General features: G+C 37.8%; 1 protein-coding gene across 9 annotated transcripts in view; it reads left to right on the top strand.

Annotated features, from left to right (window-relative positions):
* Positions 1-22,582, top strand: part of RCOR3 (REST corepressor 3) — a 45,623-nt gene that overhangs the window by 435 nt on the left and 22,606 nt on the right. For 7 of the 9 annotated variants that reach the window (XR_013813001.1, XM_079761936.1, XM_079761937.1 and 4 more), the window contains exons 2-7: positions 322-378; positions 10,197-10,274; positions 13,143-13,195; positions 14,822-14,983; positions 16,426-16,550; positions 17,305-17,383. Coding sequence is in view for 8 of the 9 variants with exons in the window: in XM_079761936.1 (XP_079618062.1) it covers positions 322-378; positions 10,197-10,274; positions 13,143-13,195; positions 14,822-14,983; positions 16,426-16,550; positions 17,305-17,383 (554 nt within the window). In the remaining variant the exon portion in view is untranslated. Of the gene's footprint in view, positions 1-321; positions 379-10,196; positions 10,275-10,537; positions 10,848-13,142; positions 13,196-14,767; positions 14,984-16,425; positions 16,551-17,304; positions 17,384-22,582 lie in introns of those variants that run through there. The other 2 variants (XM_079761939.1, XM_079761940.1) reach the window with 2 other exon arrangements.

The raw sequence follows: 22,582 nt of genomic DNA, 5'->3' as shown, positions 1-22,582 counted from the left end.
CCCTCCCTCCCCTCGGAGCCCGGGCGCTGCGGTAGCCTCGAACTCCCGGTGCAGCGCTGCAGCGCCCCGCGACCCCCGCCCCCGCCCCCGCCCCCCGCTCCCCGCCCCCACCCTCTGCCAGAGCCCGGAGTGCCCGGACCTAGTATCTTCCCAGCCACCCGCCGCTTCTTGCCAGATCCCTCCACAATTTTTATATTTTATTAAGTGTCTCTTTCTCTCTTCTTTTCTATTTCTTCTCTCTCTCTCTCTCTCTCTCTCTCTCTCTCTCTCTCTCTCTCTCTCTCTGTCTCTCTCTCTCTCTCTCTCGGCATTGCTTTGCAGATGTTGGGATGAGAGTCGGAGCTGAATACCAAGCCCGGATCCCTGAATTTGATCCAGGTAGATATTTTTTATTTTTTTATTTTTTTTTTTGCTTAGGCGACATGCTGTCTCCCCTTTTTCTGGGATGGGTTGAGGGGGGACGGGGTCGAGGGGGGACGGGTGGGGTAGAGGTCCGAGGGGGATGCAGGGCTGGGATGGGCAGTCATCTCCGGCGGGGAGGCTGTCAGGCTCGGCAGGGCTGTGACCCAGGCAGGGCGTGTGGGCAGATGTGTGCCTTGCAAGGTTAACATGGTTTCTTTGGAGGCTACTTGCCCGCTGGTGGCATCGCCCTTCTGCCCCCCGCCTGAGCTCAGGGCGAGGTCGGGGAGAACTAAGGGAGACGGCCCTGGGCGGATGGGGGGGTCCGCGGGGCCGGGGAGGAGCGGCGGCGGGCCCCCCCCCGAGCTGGATCCAGGAAAGCCTGTTCGCACGGGCTGTGTGTCAGCATCATGCCAATGTCACTTGCCAGCCCACCGGCCTTCGGGGGCGAGGCGGCGGAGGCCCGGGCTGCTGTCACCGGTCGGAGCCCAGGGCGAGCCTTCCCCAGCCCATACGCCCCAGGGATTTTTCTTTTTTCTTTTCTTTTTCTTTTTTTTTCTTTTTTTTTGGCTGGGTGGTACTGTAGCTCTGCTCCAGACAGCTCTGCAGAGTGTTGGAGCCAGGGAGAGAAAGGGCTGGGGGGAGGAGGGGAGGAGTCGCCGGAGGCGCACACCTCGCTCGAGAGCCAGCCCTAGAAGTCAGACCACAGGACAGTGGCGGCAGCTGCCAAGGAGACATTTTCTCCCGGAGCAGCCAGGTTCCTGCGTCCTCTGCCAAGCCAGCTTGCGGGCTCCCTGTCTACTTTTCTACAAACAGGTTCTGGCGGTCACGGGATTTCAGCCTGGACGGGGATTGGGCGAGAGTTCCGCATTTGGAGGCACCCTCGTCGGAGCCTCCGGTGGTGGAGCGTGTTTCCTTCTCCCAACCCCACCCCAGACCCTCTTCGGTTCAGGCTTTGCAGGGGCTGGGTTTGGATCTCCACCCCCCCCCACCCCCACCCCCCCCCCGGGCTCATAATAACGCTGCATCTGTGTTAGATATTAGTAGGGCTTCGTTGTATTTTCTTGGGGAAATCGCATGTTTATTTGATTGTATGGTATAGCTGGCAGTGCAAAATGAGTTTTACCAGCCATTCAAAGAGTTGTAGGTAGCAGCTCTTCCTGTTCCAAGAGAGAGAGAGTAAAATGATGGGTGTTCAAAAGGATTGTCAGTGCGGGCTATTTTTTCAAAAGGTAAAAACAATACAAGAGTGTTCAGCCAGATCTGGGTTGCCCTCTAAATGACATGGCTCTGAATACATTTTACTCAAAAGCTATCCATGTGGGTACTGGTGGGCTTCAAATAATTGTAAAGGCTTTGTGAAATTAATTTTCTTTGATGTAGCTAGTAGGTGAATGGCACTTTAATTCCCGTTACTGTTTGTCTCAGGTTTTAGCTAGACAGTTGAAAAGACCATGCTTTGGCTTCAGGTAGATTGAGTTCAGTTCCCAGCTCTTCTTTTTATGCTCTGAGCAAGTCACTGGTCTTCCAGCCTGTTTCCCTAGTTATAAAATGGAAGTAAAAAAATATTCATGCGATTCTTGCCAGGATTATATGACTGGGCAATTATTCACTAAAGATTAAATTTCATCATTAAGAATGATTTTCATTTATACTTTTTTTATTTAGGGCTTTTATTGGGACTCGGCTTTTTTGGAAATTGATAAACTTATTTCCAAATTAGAATTCAGGCACCAGAATTATTTCACTTAACAAACATACCTGCCTTTTTGCCCGACTAGTTAGGTTTATATTTCATAGACAACTATACACAGGTTGGTTAAGGGTCTTGTTTTTAAAAGCCAGATTTTATACTGGAACAAATTCGTGCCTGATCACTTTAAAGAATTCTTTTGTTTCATAATAGATAAATACTAGAACAAGCTTCAAAATTTGAAAAATAATTTTAAAATGCAAAAGACTTTTTTAGGTGGTTTTACATGGCCACTATTTGGATTATTCAATTTATCATCATATTTTGCTTATTTTGAACCTATGAATATTTGTGAGGGGGAAAAAGTCACTAAGATATTATTACTTTTTAAAGTTATATTTTCAATTTACTTACTGAGACTATAATGATACTCTATTAGAATAAGGATAAATGTCACATTCTTTAAATTCACTTATTTATTTTATCCTTAATCTCCTGTAGAAAAATACTTAACCAGAGGGCACAACTAAAACCAGTTACCATTTAAACTTAGGTCATTTGACTCTTAATCACAAGACCCCTAATCAACCAGTGTATAGTTGTCTATAAGATGTTACAGGCAAATCTTTTCAAGCAAATGTAGCTTATCAATTATTAGACAGTTTTTAAAAGGAGATATCGACCCTCTATGCCATTCAACATAGTACCACTGCTTTATTTTATTCTGAGTGTTATACTGTTGTGTAAAGTTTTAATTTCACATCAATTTAATGTAATTGGGTGAGAATTTAAACATTTCCTTAGAAAAGGGAAAAAAAGATTTATTAATGATAGAAATTGAGATATGGTAGCTCTTCTCTCTCCCTTTTTCTTTTTCATGCCATTATCTTTAGCCTCATAAACCACTTACTAGTAGTCCATCTTCATAGAGATTATTCACCCATAGCCATCAAAGACATTTAGAAGAATTCCTTAGGTGCCAAAATTATTATGATCAGAATGTAGGAAAAGTAAGGGTTTGTGTGTGTGTGGGGGGGGGGATACTTTCATCGGAGAAGATGATGATGATGATAGAAATTAAACACAAAGAATAAATTATTAAATAACTTTTAGAAAATATGAGAAGAATTGAGATTTAAGTTAGAATTACTGAAGTTAGGAGATTAGAAATATAGGGTGTCCCCCAAAAATGTATACATGCACTTTGAATAATTATAAAGGTAGTGTTTATTAAAATATATTTTATTCTCAAAACTGAGCTATCAGCTATTAAAATTTGTATATATTTTTTTGGGACACCCTGTAGTTTACATTAATTAATAGGCCATTGCGATGAATGCCTTTATAAAAATTTACTAACTAGATTTCTGATTATTTTCTTAGGTTCCTTTTGATTCTTTACTAGGTCTTTGCCTACTGGCTATGCTTACATCACAAGGAACAGTTTTGTGTAGTGATTAAGAGTTTCACCTCTTACCATATGCCTTTTAGCTAATATGACATAGTGACCTGGGACGAACTACCTGATGTATCCAGGCCTTACTTTTCTTATTTGTAAAAGGGAAATGATGTTAACTATAACACAAGATTAAGTGAAAATTAATATATGTAAAGAAATGTTCTTCAAAATAATTTACCTGCATACATACACATAGGAGAATTTTGAAAAAAGAATCACATAATTTCAAGTTGGCATCTATCATTTGTCACTTACTTTAAACTAGAGGGCCAGTGCACGAAATTTGGGCACAGGTAGGGTCCCTAGCGGCTGCTGGCAGCCGGGGTCTCCCTTTCCCGGCTGCTGGCTCCCAGCCAGGGCCTTCCTTCATTCCGTGCTGCCTCCTGGTGGTCAGGGCACGTCATAGTGAGTAATCAAACTCCCAGTCGGTCAAACGCCCAAGGGAACACCTTGCATATTAGGCTTTTATATAGATATATAGATAGTTGAGAAATGTAATCTTCAGTTTATTGAAAATATTAACACTTTGAAATAAAGCTTTTATATCCTTATTTTAAATATATCCAATTAACTATAAATACTAGAGTAATGTGATGGTATCTATTCTATAGAATATATGAACAGGCTCCTGACAACCTGAAAGTTTACATTGTTCCTTTTTGTCTTTGAAATTGTTTCCATGCATTTTCCCCACAGATTTTTATAATGTATTTTTGTGCTTGAAAGTGCTTTATTGATAACCTAATTTCTCTACCACCATAATATGTATTCTTGTGAACAAAGGTTCTAAGTGTTAAAACTCTTTTGGCTTGAGTTATTACAATTAATGCATAATTGATTAAAATTCTAGTAGTCATGTGCCTTGAGTAAAGGAGGGCTTTGCCGATAGCCTTTGGCACTACAGAAATTTTAAATTTTTAGGCAGTGCATTTTTTTTTTTAATCCTCATCCAACGACATGTCTTTGTTGACTTTAGAGAGAGGAGAGAGAGAGGGAGGAAGAGGGAGAGAGAAACACCAATGTGAGAGAGAAACATCAGTCATTTGCCACCTGAATTCACCCTGACCTGGGATTGAACCCACAACCTAAGTATGTGCCCGAATTGGGAATCAAACCTGCAACCTTTTGGCATACAGGACGATGCTCCAACCAACTGAGCCACCCAGGCAGTGTACTCTTAGGAGACTTGGGATGGATGAGAGACATGCCTTTTTATTTTAGTGAGAGAAGGGCAGTTATCAAGAAAGAGGTCAGTGGTAGGATGAGCAGATAGCTTAGACTGCAAGTGAGTTCAGGCAGATTGTCTTGGGAAAGAACAATAGGGAAGTTGAATGTCTAAATTTGATTTCCATAAAACTTATTCATGCTTTTGTACCCCTTGGAAAGCCTTGGTTTAAACCCCAGTATAAAGTTGGTGAATTAAGTATATAATTCAGAGCCTCATATATAAATGGTAGAACTTTAAAAAATGTTTGGAGTATCTTAATATTTTTAATATTAAGTCCTTTATATAGAATATTTGTTCAATGGTATATTAAAAGTCATAAAGGAAATTTTAAAAGAAATAGATTTTTTTGTACTTACCTTGAAATTTGCTGTTGGTGTGGAAATCCTAGCTTATCAAAGTTATACAGTCATCCCTTGGTATCCAGTGAGGATTTGTTGCAGGATCCCTGAGAATACTTATATTCTTGAATGTTCAAGCCTCCATATAAAATAGCATAGTATTTGTCTATAACCTACTCACATCCTCCCGTATACTTTAAATCATCTCTAAATTACTTATACCTAATACAATGTAAACGCCATGTAAATAGTTATTATACTACTAGAGGCCTGGTGCAGATTCATGCACGGGGCAGTAAAGGGGGTACCTCAGCCTGGCCTGCACCCCTCGCAATCTGGGACCCCTCAGGGGATGTCCGACTGCCGGTTTAGGCCCGATCCTGTAGCAGTGCTCGAAGCGGCATGCGGCTAGAGAGGAGCCCAAGCCGGGCCGGGCACCACCAGGCTCGGCACTCGGCACTCTCTTGCCATCTCACCGCTCCCTTAGCACTGCCGTGGAGGCAGGAGAGGCTTCCGCCACCGCCACTGCACTTGCCAGCCGTGAGCCTGGCTTCTGGCTGAGCAGCACTCCCACTGTGGGAGCGCACTGACCACCAGGGGACAGCTCCTGTGTTGAACATCTGCCCCCTGGTGGTCAGTGAGTGTCATAGCGACCAGTCCTGGTCGTTCCGGTCATTCCATTGTAATGGTCACTTAGGCTTTTATACATACAGATATAGACTAGAGGCCCAGTGCACGAAACTCGTGCACTGGAGGGGGGTCCCTCAGCCCGGCCTGTGCCCTCTCATAGTCCGGGAGCCCCACGAACGATAACCCCAAATAGGTAGGCCCTGCCCACCTGACCAGGGCTCCGCGGTGGATTGCCCCCGCAGAGGGAGGCCCCACCCACCCACTGCAGCACCGCCGCCGCTGCCGGTAGCCTGGCCTCCTTCTTTGGGGCAATCAATCACAGGGCTCTGCCATCGATCACCCCAAAGAGGTAGGCCCTGCCCACCTGGCCGGGGCTCCGCGATGAATCGCTCCCGCAGAGGGAGGCCCCGCCCACCCGCCGCAGCCCACCGGTCGGTGGCCTGGGCCTCCTTCTTTGGGGTGATCATGGAGCCCCCCCCCCCCAATTGATTGATTGGCCAGTGGCCTGGGCCTCCCTTTGCAGGGCGATCATGGGGCGATGGGTGACCAGGTCCCCGACCAATCGCATCACACCCTCTGGCACCAATGGGTGTCACAGTGTGGTCATCCGGAAGGTCATCTGGAAGGACATCCAGAAAGTCGTCCAGCTATCTGGTCTAATTAGCATATTACACTTTTATTATTATAGATATTGTTTATGGAGTAGTGAGAAAAAACTATGTGTTCAGTATAGACACAACCATTGTAGGTAGGCCTAAATAGTACATGTCCCCAACAGCATACCATTTTTTTCCCCAAATATTTTGATCCCATGGTTGGTTGAATCTGTGAATAATGTGGTACCCCATGGATACAGAGAGCCAACTGTACTTTTATTTGATAGTTGTAGGTTTTCATCAATTGGTCTTTACCAAATGTAGTTAAGGAGATCTAAAATAATATACTTTACCAACTGTAGTTAAGAAGATCTAAAAAATTTCAAAGGGATTAAACTTTCAAGGGTTTCATTTAACCTGTTTAAAAACTTGTTCAATAATTTTATTTTCAGAACTGTAATCCTACTATAGTTTTTTAAAATGTGGTAACTTGCTACCTAGGTTTTGGTTGGTTTGTTGGTTTTTTAATCAATTCAAAAGTTAGGATGTTTCTAAGGCTTGGTTATTTTGTTTGTGAGTCAAGTTTGATTCTCAGTACTATTCATGAATATCAGACAGTTTTGAGATATAATTTTCAATATTGTTATAGATAAAAGCAAAATTTTAAACATTGGGTTTGTGTCCTTTAAATATTTTAGTTCATTTCGACTTTTGTAATGGAAATGGTGAAACTTGATTGGATGCAAAGCATCCAGGGGGATAAAATGTTTTTAATAATACAAGTTAATTTCTAATACTCTGTTATTACAGAGGAATCAGGTTTAATTTGTCAGAAAAACTAAAAGGTCATTTCAGCTATTCAATCTCCTTTTCAAAGGGTTGATGAGAGGGGGTATCAGCCATTTGTGTTAGAGCCCCATGAGGTGTTATTCATTCATACTTTTATTTGATTGATAATATGAGAAGAAGCTCTTCCAGAGTAAAGAAAGGAACTTAAGAAAGAACTGTTTTCAATAAGCATGTAATAGGGATAATAAGTCTTATATAAGGCTTACCATTTGCTGGCTACTTTATATTAACTCATTTAATTTTTGAACAACTCTTGTGAAGTAGGAACTCGCATCATCCCTATTTTTAAAGATGAGTTACATTGGGGCACAGATACATTAAATAAATTTGCTCAAGGTGACAAAGCTGGGTTTCAAACTTGGAGTCTAGCTCTCTGATGGTTACACTCTTAATCCTTATACTAAAAGGTACCTCATTTTTTGTGAACATCAGTCATCTCTTGGGCCTCGTTGAGATATGTATGATTGAAAACAGTGGAGTCCAGTTCAAGGGTTAGGGAAAGAACATTGTGAAATGTCTAATTAGGTGTTCTCTGCTACCAGACACGATTATTCTACAAATGCCCCCCTACATCCATTAGTAGAGCTGTTAGTGCCCACTGCTTAGGTGCCAGTTGCTGTCAGATCTTACAATGCTAAGAACTTTGGGGAAAACTGAACTGTTATTCTTCATGGGGAAATTTTTTTTAAGTTTATATTTGTTTAAGAAATATTTAATGAAGATATTTTAATTCAGGCCTTCTGTAATGCAAGAATCAGATGCAAGAAAAGATGTTCAAATATTAAGCATAAGACACTATTAAGACTTGAGACTTGCCCTCAAGGGCACGTACCTTGGTTGCAGGTTCCCTGGCCCTGGTTGGGGTGCATGCAGGAGGCAACCAATCAATGTGTCTCTCTGTCTCTCCCTCTCCCTTTCACTTTCCCTAAAAATCAATGGAAAAATATCCTCAGCTGAGGATTAACAACAACAACAAAAAGACTTGAGACTTAATGCAAACCTTTGTTGCAATCTATGATTAACTAAGTAGGATTTAAATTATCTTATAATCCATTGTGAAAGAATCAGTGAAGTTTAGGATACTCATTTGAAATAGCAATAGAGTTTAAGTAATAAAGGCTTCTGACCTATTTAGATAGGATGTCTGTATTATTTCCATTGAATGACTTGGCTCTTTGCTTTTGTGCTTTTATTTTATGTGGTTAAAATTAAATATGTATTTTATTTTTTAGCAAGAGAAAATAACAAAATTTAATACATAGTATGGAAACCCTGCATGCATGAGAGAGTCAGAGACCCACATGCAGAAGAGGGTCAGAGATAGACAGAAATTGTGGCCATGAGTTGCTGGTAGCTATCAACACCTTATAAAAATCAATTATGACATGTTTATAAACAAGTCTTCTTAAAATAGGTGGCAACAATGCTTCATTTGTTGGTAGTTTGAATTACCTTGAATGTACCTACGAATTAGGAAGAAGCCAAGAAAAGACCAGACCTCATATGCATGTACTTGGCTCTAGGATAGCTGTGTCAGGCGTTCATTCATTCTACTCTTAATTTACCTGTTTATCAGTAGAGCTTGATTTTTCTGACATTTTAGATTATAACAAGTTAGAAGTAAATTTAGAAACAAGCAATAATATACTCCTAGATTAGAGGTGGACTCTCATAATACTTTAAAAAGAAGTAGCATTATTAACTTTTACATTGTTTTACTTTGTTTTTTTCTTACACAGAGCACATACTTTTATAAATGTAAAATGTAATAAATGAAGTCTAAAAAGAAATAGCTGGCAGACTTCTAGCCAGGAATAAGATTAAATAAAAACTATAAAAAGCAGATACAAGTATTTAAAAATTACAGTAATCTTGGCCCATTTAGATATAGTACAAAACAATTAACTTAACCACCTGAGGTATTCTCTATGGTTTTAAAAGAGTTTTTAATGACTCGTAAGTAATGTATACAAGGTTAAGTCAGTTATCCTCCTAGCTAATAAAAGAGTAATATGCAAATTGACCATAAGGCCAACACACAAGATGGCTGCCCCAATGTGGTCAAAGATGGCTGCCCCCATGTAGACACAAGATGGCCACCACAAGATGGCCAGCAGGGGAGGGCAGTTGGGAGGGACCAGGCCTGTAGGAGAGGGAAGTTGGGGGTGACCAGGCCTGCAGGGGAGGGAAGTTGGGGGCGACTGGGCCTGCAGGGAAGGGCAGTTGCGGGGGACCCAGGCCTGCAGGGGAGGGCAGTTGGGGGGGGAACCAGGCCTGCGGGGGGGGGGGGGGGGGAATCAGACAAGCAGGGGAGAGCAGTTAGGGGCAATGAGGGTGGCAGGGGAGGGCAGTTAGGGGTGATCGGGTCAGCAGGGGAGGGCAGTTGGGGGGGGACCAGGCCTGCAGGGGAGGGCAGTTAGGGGCAATCGGGCTGGCAGGGGAGCAGTAAGGCATCAATCAGGCTGGCAGGAGAGTGGTTAGGGGGTGATCAGGCTGGCAGGCAGAAGCAGTTAGGGGCAATCAGGAAGGCAGGCAGGCGAGCTGTTGGGAGCCAGCAGTCCTGGATTGTGAGAGGGATGTCCGACTGCCCATTTAGGCCCGATCCTACCGGGCCTAAACGGGGCAGTCAGACATCCCTCGAGGGGTCCCAGATTGGAGAGGGTGCAGGCTGGGCTGAGGGACACACACCCCCGTGCACGAATTTCGTGCTCCGGGCCTCTAGTTATCTATAAAGAAGTAGGGATGTGTAATGTACTTAAAATCTTTCTTTTTAATTTAAAGGGGGTAAGCTTCAGTGTTTATGAAGTTTCCTTCATTTTTATAAATGGGATATTTAATGTATTTAATGTAAATCTGTTTTCCTTCTCTTTATTGTTCTGTACTTTGTTTCTTTGCCCTCCTTTGCAGGTACTATATTAAAATAGAAATAAACTAACCTTCGTTATACTCATTTTGAATGTAAATAAAAATCCATCGTATTCAAAGTAATTAATTTTTCCCCCAGGTGCTACAAAGTACACAGATAAAGACAATGGAGGAATGCTTGTATGGTCTCCATATCACAGTATTCCAGATGCCAAATGTAAGTTTTCTGAACTTGAACATTTATGTCAATAGGCATCTATTAACCAATTCAAAATGCAATTTTTATTTGTTTTTGGGTCTCTTAGATTCTCATAAGAAAAAACAGTTTGTCTTTGTTTTGTTTTGTTTTGTTTTATTTTGTTTTGTTTGATGGAGGTTGTTATATTAGAATGTTTTTCCTTTTGAAAGGTAGTGGGTTGATCATTCCAAGTGTGTCAGGCCCAGGAAGACAGAGGAAACCTAGGATCTGATGGCATTTTGCTGCTTAATCCTCAAGCAGGGGAGGGAGTTACTATGTAGACATCTGCCCAGGTTTTTCCTCAGTGTATGGAGATGTAAAGAAATGCCTTCCAACTTCAAAGAGCCCACTATCAGTACCATGTTAAAGAGGAAAGGGGCAAGAACTGACTCCAGCAGCCATCAATCAGGTCATCTCTGTGCTCTCCATTTCTGGACGGAGGCCTTCTGGATCATTGACCATGCACTTCTTGAATCATGGTGTGGCTTTAGACTTCAATGTGATGTAGCGGACCTGATCCTTTGCGGCACATCAGATATAGGAAACATGCAGGTAACAAAACTAAGATCCCCATCCTTCCATTTAGTTACATTGAATTTACTAAAACAAAAAGAACCACTGAGCAGCTACTTTAGCAGCTGTGAAATAAGCTGGTCTTTTAAAAATATTTACTAAATCTTATAGCTGTCCCATGATGGTCTATTTAGAAAAGTAATGATCATGTATTGGTAAGTCTAATTATGCTTAGTGATGCAATAAGAGAACTGAAAGTTGAAAACTGAATAATATTCTGCATACCAGATCATTCTTTTTATTTAAGCACTTTAGAATACCAGCAAAAGGTCTAACTGGTAATCTAGGAATTGAATGCTCTTTAGGCATTCTTAAACAAAAACATGAAATTACATATGGCCTGGAACTGTATACTGAGAAACCTGAACGTGACTGTTGCGTTTCTTTGGTTCACTCCTCATAGGCAAAGGTTTTCATTCATAAATTGAGTATCAGGGTGTCATTGGCTTTTCCTTTTTTAGCACTGTTTTTATACAGTGGTGCCTTTCTGAGCAAAGTGATAAACAAAATTCAGAAAACCAACATTTCCTGATTAGTATGGTGTTCATGTAGAATATCCAACTGAAGGTCTAGGACTATGCACTGGAATCACTTGGGGGAACTTTAAAAAAATAAACACTACTGATGTCTGGTCTCTTATCTCAAACCAATTCAATCAGAATTTTCAGAGGAGGAGCCTGGACTTACTTTTTATTTATTTATTATTATTTTTAATCTTCACCCGAGGATATGTTTTTATTGATTTTTAGAGAGAGGGGGAGAGGGAGAGGGAGAGAAACATTGATGTGAGAAAGAAACATCTATCAGCTGCCACCCATATGGACCCAAGCGGGGATCGAACCCGCAACCTGAGTATATGCCCTGACCAGGAATCAAACCTATGACCCTTTGATTCCTGGTACCGACACTAACCACTTAGCACACCAGCCAGGGCCAGACTTACTTTTTAAAAGCTCCTCCACTAATTCTAATGTAGAGCCTGCCTTAAGAACCATAAGTTGGTTGCTATTGTTTAACCTTCTATTTTTATAGGACTATAGGACATTTTTGTTAAATTTAATCAGCATATATTTAGACCTGTCATGTGTTTAAGTACTATGGGTTCTAAACAAAATATAATATTTGGATTTTCTGTACCAAAAGTTTACAATCTTAGGGAGATATAATAACATCTATAAAAGATAGTTATTCTAACAGCATTATTTTTATAACAACATATTTATAAATTAATCTGTATTATACTGACCAATAATGATAACACATTCTTATAAAGTAATTAAAATGTTCTATTCTAAATACTTTACACATATCAGCTCATTTAATCCTAAAAGGAAGGTATTATTTTTATCACTATTTAAAGTGAGGAAACTAAGGTACAAAAAGGTCAAGTTTAATTGCCTAAAGTTAAAAAACTAGTAACAAGGCTGAGAATCAAGTTCAGGTAGACTAGCAGTTCTAGAATCAGAATTCTTAGCCACTGCTTCTCAAAAATGTGCTTAAAGAATATATGCATATATATGTGTGTATATACACACACACATTATAATACTATAATATTAATATATATGGATCAAGGAGGACTATAGAGACTTCACATAAAACTGAGTCTTGCTGAATGTGAAATGGCAGACTTCAATGAGGCCTTGAAATAGCCAGTGTATCATCACTGAAGCTGTGCTTATCTAAATTCTAATAGCTTGATTACATATGGAGGATGAATGAAACTGGAATATCCAAACACCTTTTGTATAGCTAGCAGGAAATGCTGTAGAAAATTTCAGGGATACTAAAGTATATTTAAATATGTTGTTAACTATATATAGCTGACAAAATGGGAAGGTAAAGGCTTTGGGCCTACTCTAAATATGAAATGGGGTCTTAAATAGCTAAGTGACTTCAAATAAAGACTGGCAGAAAAATAAAAAAATTATCTAATATATTATACTGTAATTAGGTTCTGTTGGCTACCCACAGGTTGATTTTTTTGCATAAAATAATTATAGTAATTGAATGTAATAAGTGTATACTGTATGGTCATATAAGTCATACTAAGTAAAATTTTAAACCAAGTGTACTTCTGATCCTATTCATAGAACTAAAAGACTTTTTTGTAATATTTCATGAAAAATAACTTTGGCCATTTTTTTATCCCTGTAATATAAATTCTTAAATTCTGCTTTGTTTAAAAAAAAACAAACACACACACACACACAAAATGTAGACCTGGGCAAATGAAGTAAATATAATTAATTATATACCGTTGTTTCATTACAGTGGATGAATATATTGCAATTGCAAAGGAGAAACATGGCTACAATGTGGAACAGGTATGTAAAGAAACATTTTAATATTAAGGCTTGCCTCAACATTTACGAAATTCAAAGAACATCTCATGATCATTTCTGTCCTAAAAGTTCAGCAGTTCAACCAACTTTAGAGATACCGAAAGTCCTAGCAAAGTGTGACCTGTCAACATTAAGGATTTTGCTTTTATAAACATTATTTATCTCAAGGGCTTGAACATTTTTCTCTAAATACCTCTGTTTGTTACTCTATTTGAGTTATAAAAGTCTCTGAAAGCCTTCATGACTACACTGGTAAATGCTTACTAAAAAGGGAAAATTTTTTTGCGTATAGGTAATTCTCTTTGACTTTTTAATCTAAAAGAACTTAAAATTAAACTTTTAGAAATATTTAAGATTTTTTAATTATGAATGAAATAATGCATGGTTTTTTTTTAAATTTAGATAACTTTAAAAGGAGATATATATATATATAGCTTATGATTTATTTATTCCTAGTAATGAGGGGATAAAGAGCATGGGAAAATAAAAATGAAATAGAGATTCTTAAATCTCATTTCAACTAAGTATTAGATCAACCTTTATTAGAATTACTAGTAAAATAAGTGAATTACCTGTAACCTAAATTAAGAGCTAACTTTATGGTCAGTTACATGGTTACATAATAAAAAACCATTTTTGTGAAATTGAGATGTTTATCTAAATACAATAATCTTTTTTTGTGAATTTTGAAGCCTTTGATTATGTATTTTGTTTTTAAGCCTTGACTTTCTGTTTAATATTTAAGAAAGTTAATCCTTTAAAATGTGACTGCATATAGGTTCATTTTCATGTCCATTTTAAAGGAGTATTACCAAAGTACAGAAATTACCTTTAAAGCTCAATATTGAAAAAGTTGCTAAGTCTCTTAAGAAATAAAATTTTATCCCTTAAATGATATTCAGTACCTTATAGAAGAGAAAAGTGTGGAACTGTTGGAAATCGTTCATTTCAGGCTTTCCTATGATTTGCTAATAATGTCATTGAAGTTATTAACATGTCCATACTAATTCTTTGTGTACATTATGATAATAAAGAACTTTTAAATATATATATGATAAAAGATTGTTATACTTATAGTTGAGGTTCTCTTCTTAGAATTGTTTAGTCCATGATATATTTCTAAAGGTTAAAACAAGTATTTCTCAAAGTCTCGACTGAGCACTTCCAGTTTTATGTTAGAATCCATAGTTTTCATTCAATTACTGGTTGTTTGGATTGTTTTTTAGCATATTTTTCTCTCCACATTGACAGATGAATAAATGTGGGTAAAAGTCTTGTTAAATTTAATCAGCATATATTTAGACCTGTCATGTGTTTAAGTACTATGAGCCTTCAAACCTGCTTAGTAATCATGGTCACTCTCCTCAGTGACTAGATTCTGCAGCAGACATGGTATGCAAGAACATTCACTGTTCTGAGGCATTGATTTAAAAGAAATAATAAGTGAGGTCTGCTACTTGGGCAACCCTGTTTAAAACCCCAAACTGTGAGTGTATCTTTAGTTGAAGTCATAGGCTTAAGATTTTAACATAATTTGTATTTAATTCTCTTAAGTGTGATGGAACGTAAGTCCATTAAAAACCAAAGGGGATTGATTTCTCTTCAAAGGCACTTGGCATGTTGTTCTGGCATAAACATAACATTGAGAAGTCCCTTGCTGATCTCCCTAATTTTACTCCCTTTCCGGATGAGTGGACAGTGGAAGATAAAGTCCTATTTGAACAAGCCTTTAGTTTTCATGGGAAGAGCTTTCACAGGATTCAACAAATGGTATGGTAATTTTGGTCTTACTGTGATTCATACCTGCATGATATTTTATGCTGATATTAAACTTCCTAATTATTAAATAGAAAACAAGTTTTCCAATCATGTTAATTTTTAAAAATATTTTGAAATAGGTATATTTGCGTAGAATCCTATTGTCTACAACCATTCTAAGGCATGACAGTTATTTGCTATTTCATTGTAATAAATTAATTTTTATTATGACCTAAATATATGTGTAATGGTATTGTTTAAAAAGTTTCATTCCAGGAAAAAAATCATAATTTTATTTTTAAATGTTTCATTTTTTAACATAAGGATTTTATTTTCTAATTTATATTCCTTTAGATATGAACATCAATTTTTAAATATTCTGTAATTCAATATTGTCCAAGTGCTGTTGCTTTTTTTTTTTTAATTAAAAAATCGCTTTTTACTTCTAGCTCTTAAGTTTTTAGTATTGTGTCAAAATAATATAAACCTGAGAAGTGCTGCATTAAACACTTTTAACCTGAATGGATAAAAACTAGATAACGTTTGCAAATATATCTAAGTGTCTTCCATAATCGAAAAGAACATTTTTGATTGGGAGTGTGCATTCTTGTTTGCCTGGATGACAAATCAGTGCATGATCATTTGTCAGTTTTTGCTCAAAGACTTTATTTGGTAGCTAAAGTCTATTTGCATTATTTCTCATTTTAAAACCTGGATTTAAAACAAAATGATTCCAAAAAATCATTGTTAAGAATTCAGTAGCTTTTCTGGGACATATGCTAACTGAAAGAAGCATATTGTAAAATTGTTCTACAGATCCACTAAAAAAAAAGACTTTTTTTCTTCATATTAAGACATCAAAGGTCACATATTGTATGATTTCATTTATATGAAGTGTTCAGAATAGGCAAATCCATGAAGACTAGGTTAAGGAGAGAATAAGGATGACTGCTAAGGATTTCTTTTCAAGGTTATGAAAATGTCGGGAATTTAGTGATGGTTACACATACTAGCGAATAGCGAATATACTAAAAACCACTGACTTGTACACTTTAGATTGGAGATTTTTATGATATGTGAATTACATATCAATAAAAAATTCTAATTTACAGAGGGAAAAAAGAATTGAGTAATTCTTTAAGGAAAACAAATATTAAATACTATAGCATTGACTGTGTTGAGGACTTCTGGGGCCATTCTCACTATGTTTGTGACGTCTTTCCTCTCCCTCAGAACAAATAGGCATGTTTATTCAACAGTGTCAGTGTCATAGGTGTGGGTGGAGTACTATGACCACAACACAGTTTTTATCTTTATAATTTATAAAGGTACTCATGAAAATGTTTTACCTATGCCTTTGTTTGCTAAGTATCAAAGAATAATATCAGAAATATTCTGTTCATTGGAATTTATGAATTAAACTTGCTGATATTAACATGATTTTTTTTTTAAAGCTTCCAGATAAGACCATTGCTAGTCTTGTAAAATATTACTATTCCTGGAAAAAAACTCGATCTAGGACAAGCTTGATGGATCGCCAGGCTCGGAAACTAGCTAATAGACATAATCAGGGTGACAGGTAGGTTGGATGCCTTTATATAGTTACATTGATAGGGACACTGTATTGGATTGATTACATTTCCTAAGGCAGAAAAATTATCACAACATATTGTAAGTACTTCTTACTCTTACATTCATGTTTCTGCTCTGATAGGAAGGGCTGAGTGATCAAAAATCTTAGTAGTAAGAACTCTCTTCAACTCTGAACTGTTAATCATAGCCAGTGAACATTGCAACTGAGTTATATTTGAGCTGTGTTTGATTGTAATCACAAATGCTTCTTTTAGTAGTAATATATTTAATACATATATTTAGGATCTAATAAATACATTCTCTAGAAGATGCTCTTTCCACAGTTACCTGAGTGACTCTGAAGTCCATGTTACTGTAGCTGTATCTTTATGGCAGTATAAAATAATTTTGCTTACTGGTTTTTGTCTGTCTTTATTATCCAACTGGAGAACTGAAATAATAAGTATTACATCAAGTTAATATGTGTCCTCTTTCCCAAATAATATTTCTTTCTAAATATCTTCCTTATTTATTTAGGAAAGATAATTAGCTGGATATGTTAGCTAAAATGATTCTGTATGCCTTAAATATTTCTAAACTACAGAAATCTAAATTTTAAAAGCTTATCTCCTCAGGGACAACCCTTGTTCTGTTGGGGAATATTTAGTAAAATTATTAGCAAGTATATTACCATTTGATAAGAGCACTGGAATAGAATAAAAAGAAAGAAATTAAGTTTACTAATCTCTGTCTCTTCCCAGTGATGATGATGTGGAAGAAACACATCCAATGGATGGAAACGATAGTGATTATGATCCCAAAAAAGAAGCCAAGAAAGAGGTAATGGCGATCATCAGAGTGCTTGTGAAATTACTCTACAGAGCCACTAAAAAAAAAAAAGACTCTTTTCTTCATATAAGAAAAATGTTTTTACATAATGATTTTAGGAGGTCATAAATTCTAATATTAATTAGAGTTTTTTGGAAAAGCTTTAATATCTGCAACTTCAATTAGCCAATGATTTGAGTAATTTTTGGTTATCATGTCCATTCAGAAGTATCAAAAACCCTGTCACGATCCCTACTCTTTAATCCATAGAAAGGAAATAAAATACCCTCATGTATTTCGTGTAAAATTAAGCTTTCTGGTTGTTAGCGCTTTTTCTTTCTTTTTTTAATTTTTATTTTATTGATTTTAGGAATCAATGGTTGATTCCTCTCTGTGCCCTGACCAGAGATCCAACCTGCAACCTTGGCCTATCAGAATGATGCTCTAGCCAACTGAGCTACCCAGCCAGGGCCTACCCACTTTTTCTTGAAAACATTTCTTTGTTTCGTATTATACCAACTTAGAAATGAGTACAGGTATACTGACAGCAGTGAAAATTGAAAGCTGCCTCAATGGAAGAGATGGAAGAATCCCTAACTAGCAAAGCACACATATTCCTCAATGTGATGATAATAATGATGACTTAAAATCATTAAGAACAGGCTAAATTTTTATACATGCTCATTTATTAAGGCAAGGAATTGTATAATTGTAAAAAAAAGTCCTAATGTTGATGGGTCAAGGCTATAGGTAGCTATGGAATAGTGAAAGTAACATTGTTTTGTCCATCTATGCAAGGTGATACATACAAATTTTGTCTTTGTTTGCCTGTGAGTTCATTCTATCTACACTAATAAAAGAGAAAGATGCAACTCAACCATACCTTCGCGACACCCACAAGCCAATCAGGAGTGAGTATGCAAATTAACCCAACAAAGATGGCAGGTTAATTTGCATACACAGGTGCTGAGCGGTTGGGGGCAGGACGCTTGTGTTGTCACCATGGCGACGACGCAGGCGTTCTGCGCTGCTCCGGGCCTCTGGGCAGCATGGGAAGGCGGAAAGGCAGCTCTGGGCCAGAGCGAAGACCGAAAGGTGGCTCCGGGCCGGAGCAAAGGCGGTGCCAGCAGCCAGGGGAAGGAAGGCCCATTCTTGCACGAACCTTCGTGCATTGGGCCACTAGTTAGTAAATAATGTGATGGGAGAATAAGTTAAAAAGTAAAAAGGGTTGTAGTCCAGGACTGACAGTGCATGTCAGCAGCTTCATTCATTTCTCTGCTCTTTCACAGATGATAGGGACATCCGGCAGGGAATGATACTATATTATTGCCTTTAATACAGATCTGACTTTTAAAATCGTGAACTACACTTACCTGAGATGTGTACAGTATAAAGAATAATAATAAAATAAACACCAGTGTGTCCATCGCTGAACTTAAACAGAAGTCCTGTGCGTGTTTCCTTAATTACACTCTCCCCTCCCTTCTCTCCAGAGGGAACCTCTATCCTGGAAAGAGAACCCTATCCTGAAATTTATCAGTTAGTCACTTCCCTTATTTTAATTGTTTTATCACATATGTATGTATTTCTGAGCAACTCTCGTTTAGTTTTGTCCATTTCATACTTAATTTAAATGGAATCATGTTGTATATATTCCAGCTAATTACTAGCAGTGTTTTGTTGTTGTTGTTGCCCAATATGTTTTTGCAGTTCTTTTTATTGCTGTATTATAGTGTTTACTAGAGGCCTGGTACATGGATTCATGCACCGGTGGGGTCCCTCGGCCTGGCCTGCACTCTCTGGCAATCTGGGACCCCTTGGAGGATGTCAGACTGCCGGTTTCGACCCAATCCCCACAGGCCAGAGGGCTCCTGTGCACTGGGTCTCTAATATTATTCTGTTTTAGGATACAGTAGTTTCCCCCCTTATGTACAGAGGATACGTTCTAACACCCCAGTAGATGCCTGAAACCACAGTTAGTACTGTACCCTATATATGGTATGTTTTCGCCTATGAATACACACCTTTTTCCTTAATTTATATAACTGTTGTAACTGGGGCAACAGCTCTTCCTCGGCAGTAATTCTTATATTTTTCAATCCAAACCTCTTCCTGAATCTGTGTAACCATCCCTTACTTGCAGTAAATGGCTTAGTGTCGCTCCTTTCAGGGATCCCTTGCTGAAGCATTGATAAAGGTTCAGTGCTTTTGGCTCAACACACCGTCAATTGGAACATAAGTTTTCTGTTTATCTTCCACCCACAAATTTAATGCCTTTTCTATCTTAACTGAGTAGTTACCACCCATGGTGGCCATAACTTTTGCAGTTTGAGGTATGTTAGCAAAACTAGCACAAATTTCTTTTTTCACAATTTCATGGATAGAAGATTGTTCTTTTTTAAAAATATTTTGTATTGATTTCAGAGAGGTAGGGAGAGAAAGATAGAAACATCAATGATGAGAGAGAATCATGCATCGGCTGCCTCCTGCACGCCCCCCACTGGGGACCAAGCCCAATACACGGGCATGTGTCTTGACCAGGAAATTATTTCTATTTTTAAAATATATTTTTATTGATTTCAGATTTGTAAGTTATATTTGTTCAGTTTTAGTTACATCTTGGTTTAAATTTATAAATTAAACATATAGTCAGTGTATATTTAGTTTTACCCACATGTTTAAAATTTATTTTGCTTACCATTCTTTCTTAAATCTTTTCTTCAGAAATAACTTAAGACTTTTCTTCAAAAATAATTTCCCTTTGCCCAGCTGGTGTGGTTCAGTGGTTGAGCGTTGACCTATGAACTTGGAAGTCATGGTTCGATTCCTAGTCAGGGCACATGCCTGGGTTGCGGGCTCAATCCCCAGTAGGGGGCATGCAGGAGGCAGCCGATCAGTGATTCTCTCTCATCATTGATGTTTCTAGCTATCCCTTCTCCAAAATAAATAAAAATGTATTTGGAAAATAAAAATAATAATTTCCCTTTTTACTGAAGTATGTCCATTCCAAGTTAATTTATTGAGGGCCTCTTAGTTATAAATGCAGTAAGTTTTGTAATGTCCGGAATGTCTGTTTCTCAATTCTTCTTGAAATCTTAGTTTTGTTGGGGTTACACTCCTAAATTGACAGTTAATATTTATAGATATTATTTTATTGCTTCTGATTTCTATCCCTGCTATAGAGAAGTCTACTGTCAGGCTAATTATCATCCCTTTGGAGGTAATTTGTCTTTTTCTCTATCAACTTTTATGATCTCTTCTTTGTCTTGAGTGTTCTGTAGTTTCACTTTGATGTATCTGAGTATGGATTTCTTTTTTTTAACTTACTTTGGATTCATTGTAATTTTCTGAAAGTTATGTCTTCTTAAGTTCTGTAAAATTCTTATTTATTGCCTCTGAATATTGCTTGTCCTTCATTCTCTCTATCCTTTCCTTTGGGAATCCCTTTAGAAATATAATGGACTTACACTTAATCTCTTAACCACTCATATTTTCCACTTTTTTGTCTTTCCATATTTCTATAATACATTATAGCCATTTTTCTTATATGTACATTCTAAGTCAACAGTTTTTTTGAGCTCTGTCTAATCTGCTAAGTAACCCATCCATTGAGTTTCTAATTTTGTTTCTAATGTTTTTTATTTCTAAATATTATATTTAGTTTCTTTGCTTCATCTGTTTTGATCGACTCATTCATTATAAGAACATTCCATATTTTCAATTCTTTTTTTTTTAAATCCTCACCCAAGGGCATGATCTTACTGATCTTTAGAGAGAGAAGAACCTTTTGGTGTGTGGGACAGGGCCCTTTTATTTTTCTTAGTGATTTTAGAGATGGGGAGAGAGAGAGAATTACCGAGTTGTTGTTCCACTTATTTGCGCATTTATCGGTTGCTTCTTGTATGTGCCCTGACCAGAGATCGAAGCTGCAACTTGGGCATATCAGGACAATGCTCTAACCAACTGATCTACCCAGCCTAATTCTTTTATTTCTTTGTACACATATAACACATTTATTGAGGTACCTTTAGTAATGCTAATATCTGTAGGCTTTGCAGGTATAGTTCTATTGTTTGCTTCTTTGTCTGTCACTCACAGAACTTGTATAGCAATTAATAGCTGTGAGCTCATTTTCCTTCGAGCATACTTGAGAAAAATTTTGAGACCTGGGTTTAAAGTGCATTTTTCTAGAGACAGTTTGCATTTGCTTCTGTTAAGTGTCTGAAAGCACATCATCTGAGACACTTAAGATTTTGGATTTTGGATTTTTCAAGCTAGTCCTCAAACCTGCTTGAATGTAGGCCTATGGTTAGGGATTCTCAGGGAGACTTGTTTTGGTTTCTTTTCCATTCAGCCAAAGATAAGGTAGGCATGACTCCCTTTAATCATCCTCTCTCTCTGCAGGACAGGGACATTTTTCTGCTGGCAATGATGAAGTCCCTTCCAGAGTTCTGACTTTATCTCCTAGGCCCTGTGTCTGCTGTCCACTGAGGCATGGGCTTTAGGCAAATGCTATCTCCTGCATACTTATCCCTCTGGATTCCTGCTTTCTCAACATTTCTGGTCTTTGAGGAATTTCCTCACTTCTTACCAGCTCGAAAATGAATTTTAAAAGATTTTTTTAAAAAATGTATCCAGCAAGTTGAGGAGTGCTGAATTGGGAGGCGTTTCCCTCAGCATCAAGTCTGCCATGTGTGACTTTGAGTTGGATTTTAAGCAACAAAGTGGATTTTGCTTTATTATACAATTATTTTATAACTTTTGCTCAGAGTTCCTTTTCTAAAGAATTGGATTAAGTCTGTTCTGTGAAATAGCCTTCAACCTAATGGACACAGTTTCTTATGGATTCCTGTCTCACAAGCACAAAATAACATTATATTTTTATATCATACTTTAAGAATATTGCAAGTAATAATGAAATCCTGCTTAGTTCATGGTTATCATTCTTAAAAATTTCTTAATGTCTTCCAAAATGTAAATTCACATTTTGTTTTATTCACAGATAGACTTAACGTTTTGAAATGTTGTCATGATTAAGATAATTGTGTCCTTTTTAACCTTTCGTTAGCAGCATACTTCTCTTTCAACAACTCTAAAGTGAGAATGAAAAGTTACCTTTTTTTATGAGCTGTCTAATCTGCCACTTATCGTAATTCCTAATTTACACCTTTTCTTACTTTCATTTTATATATATTTTATTGATTTCAGAGA

Source organism: Cnephaeus nilssonii (genome assembly GCF_951640355.1).
Source record: "Cnephaeus nilssonii genome assembly, chromosome: 21".
Taxonomy (NCBI): domain Eukaryota; kingdom Metazoa; phylum Chordata; class Mammalia; order Chiroptera; family Vespertilionidae; genus Cnephaeus; species Cnephaeus nilssonii.
Note: the sequence above shows the minus strand (reverse complement) of the source record. Positions and strands in the feature narration are given on the sequence as shown.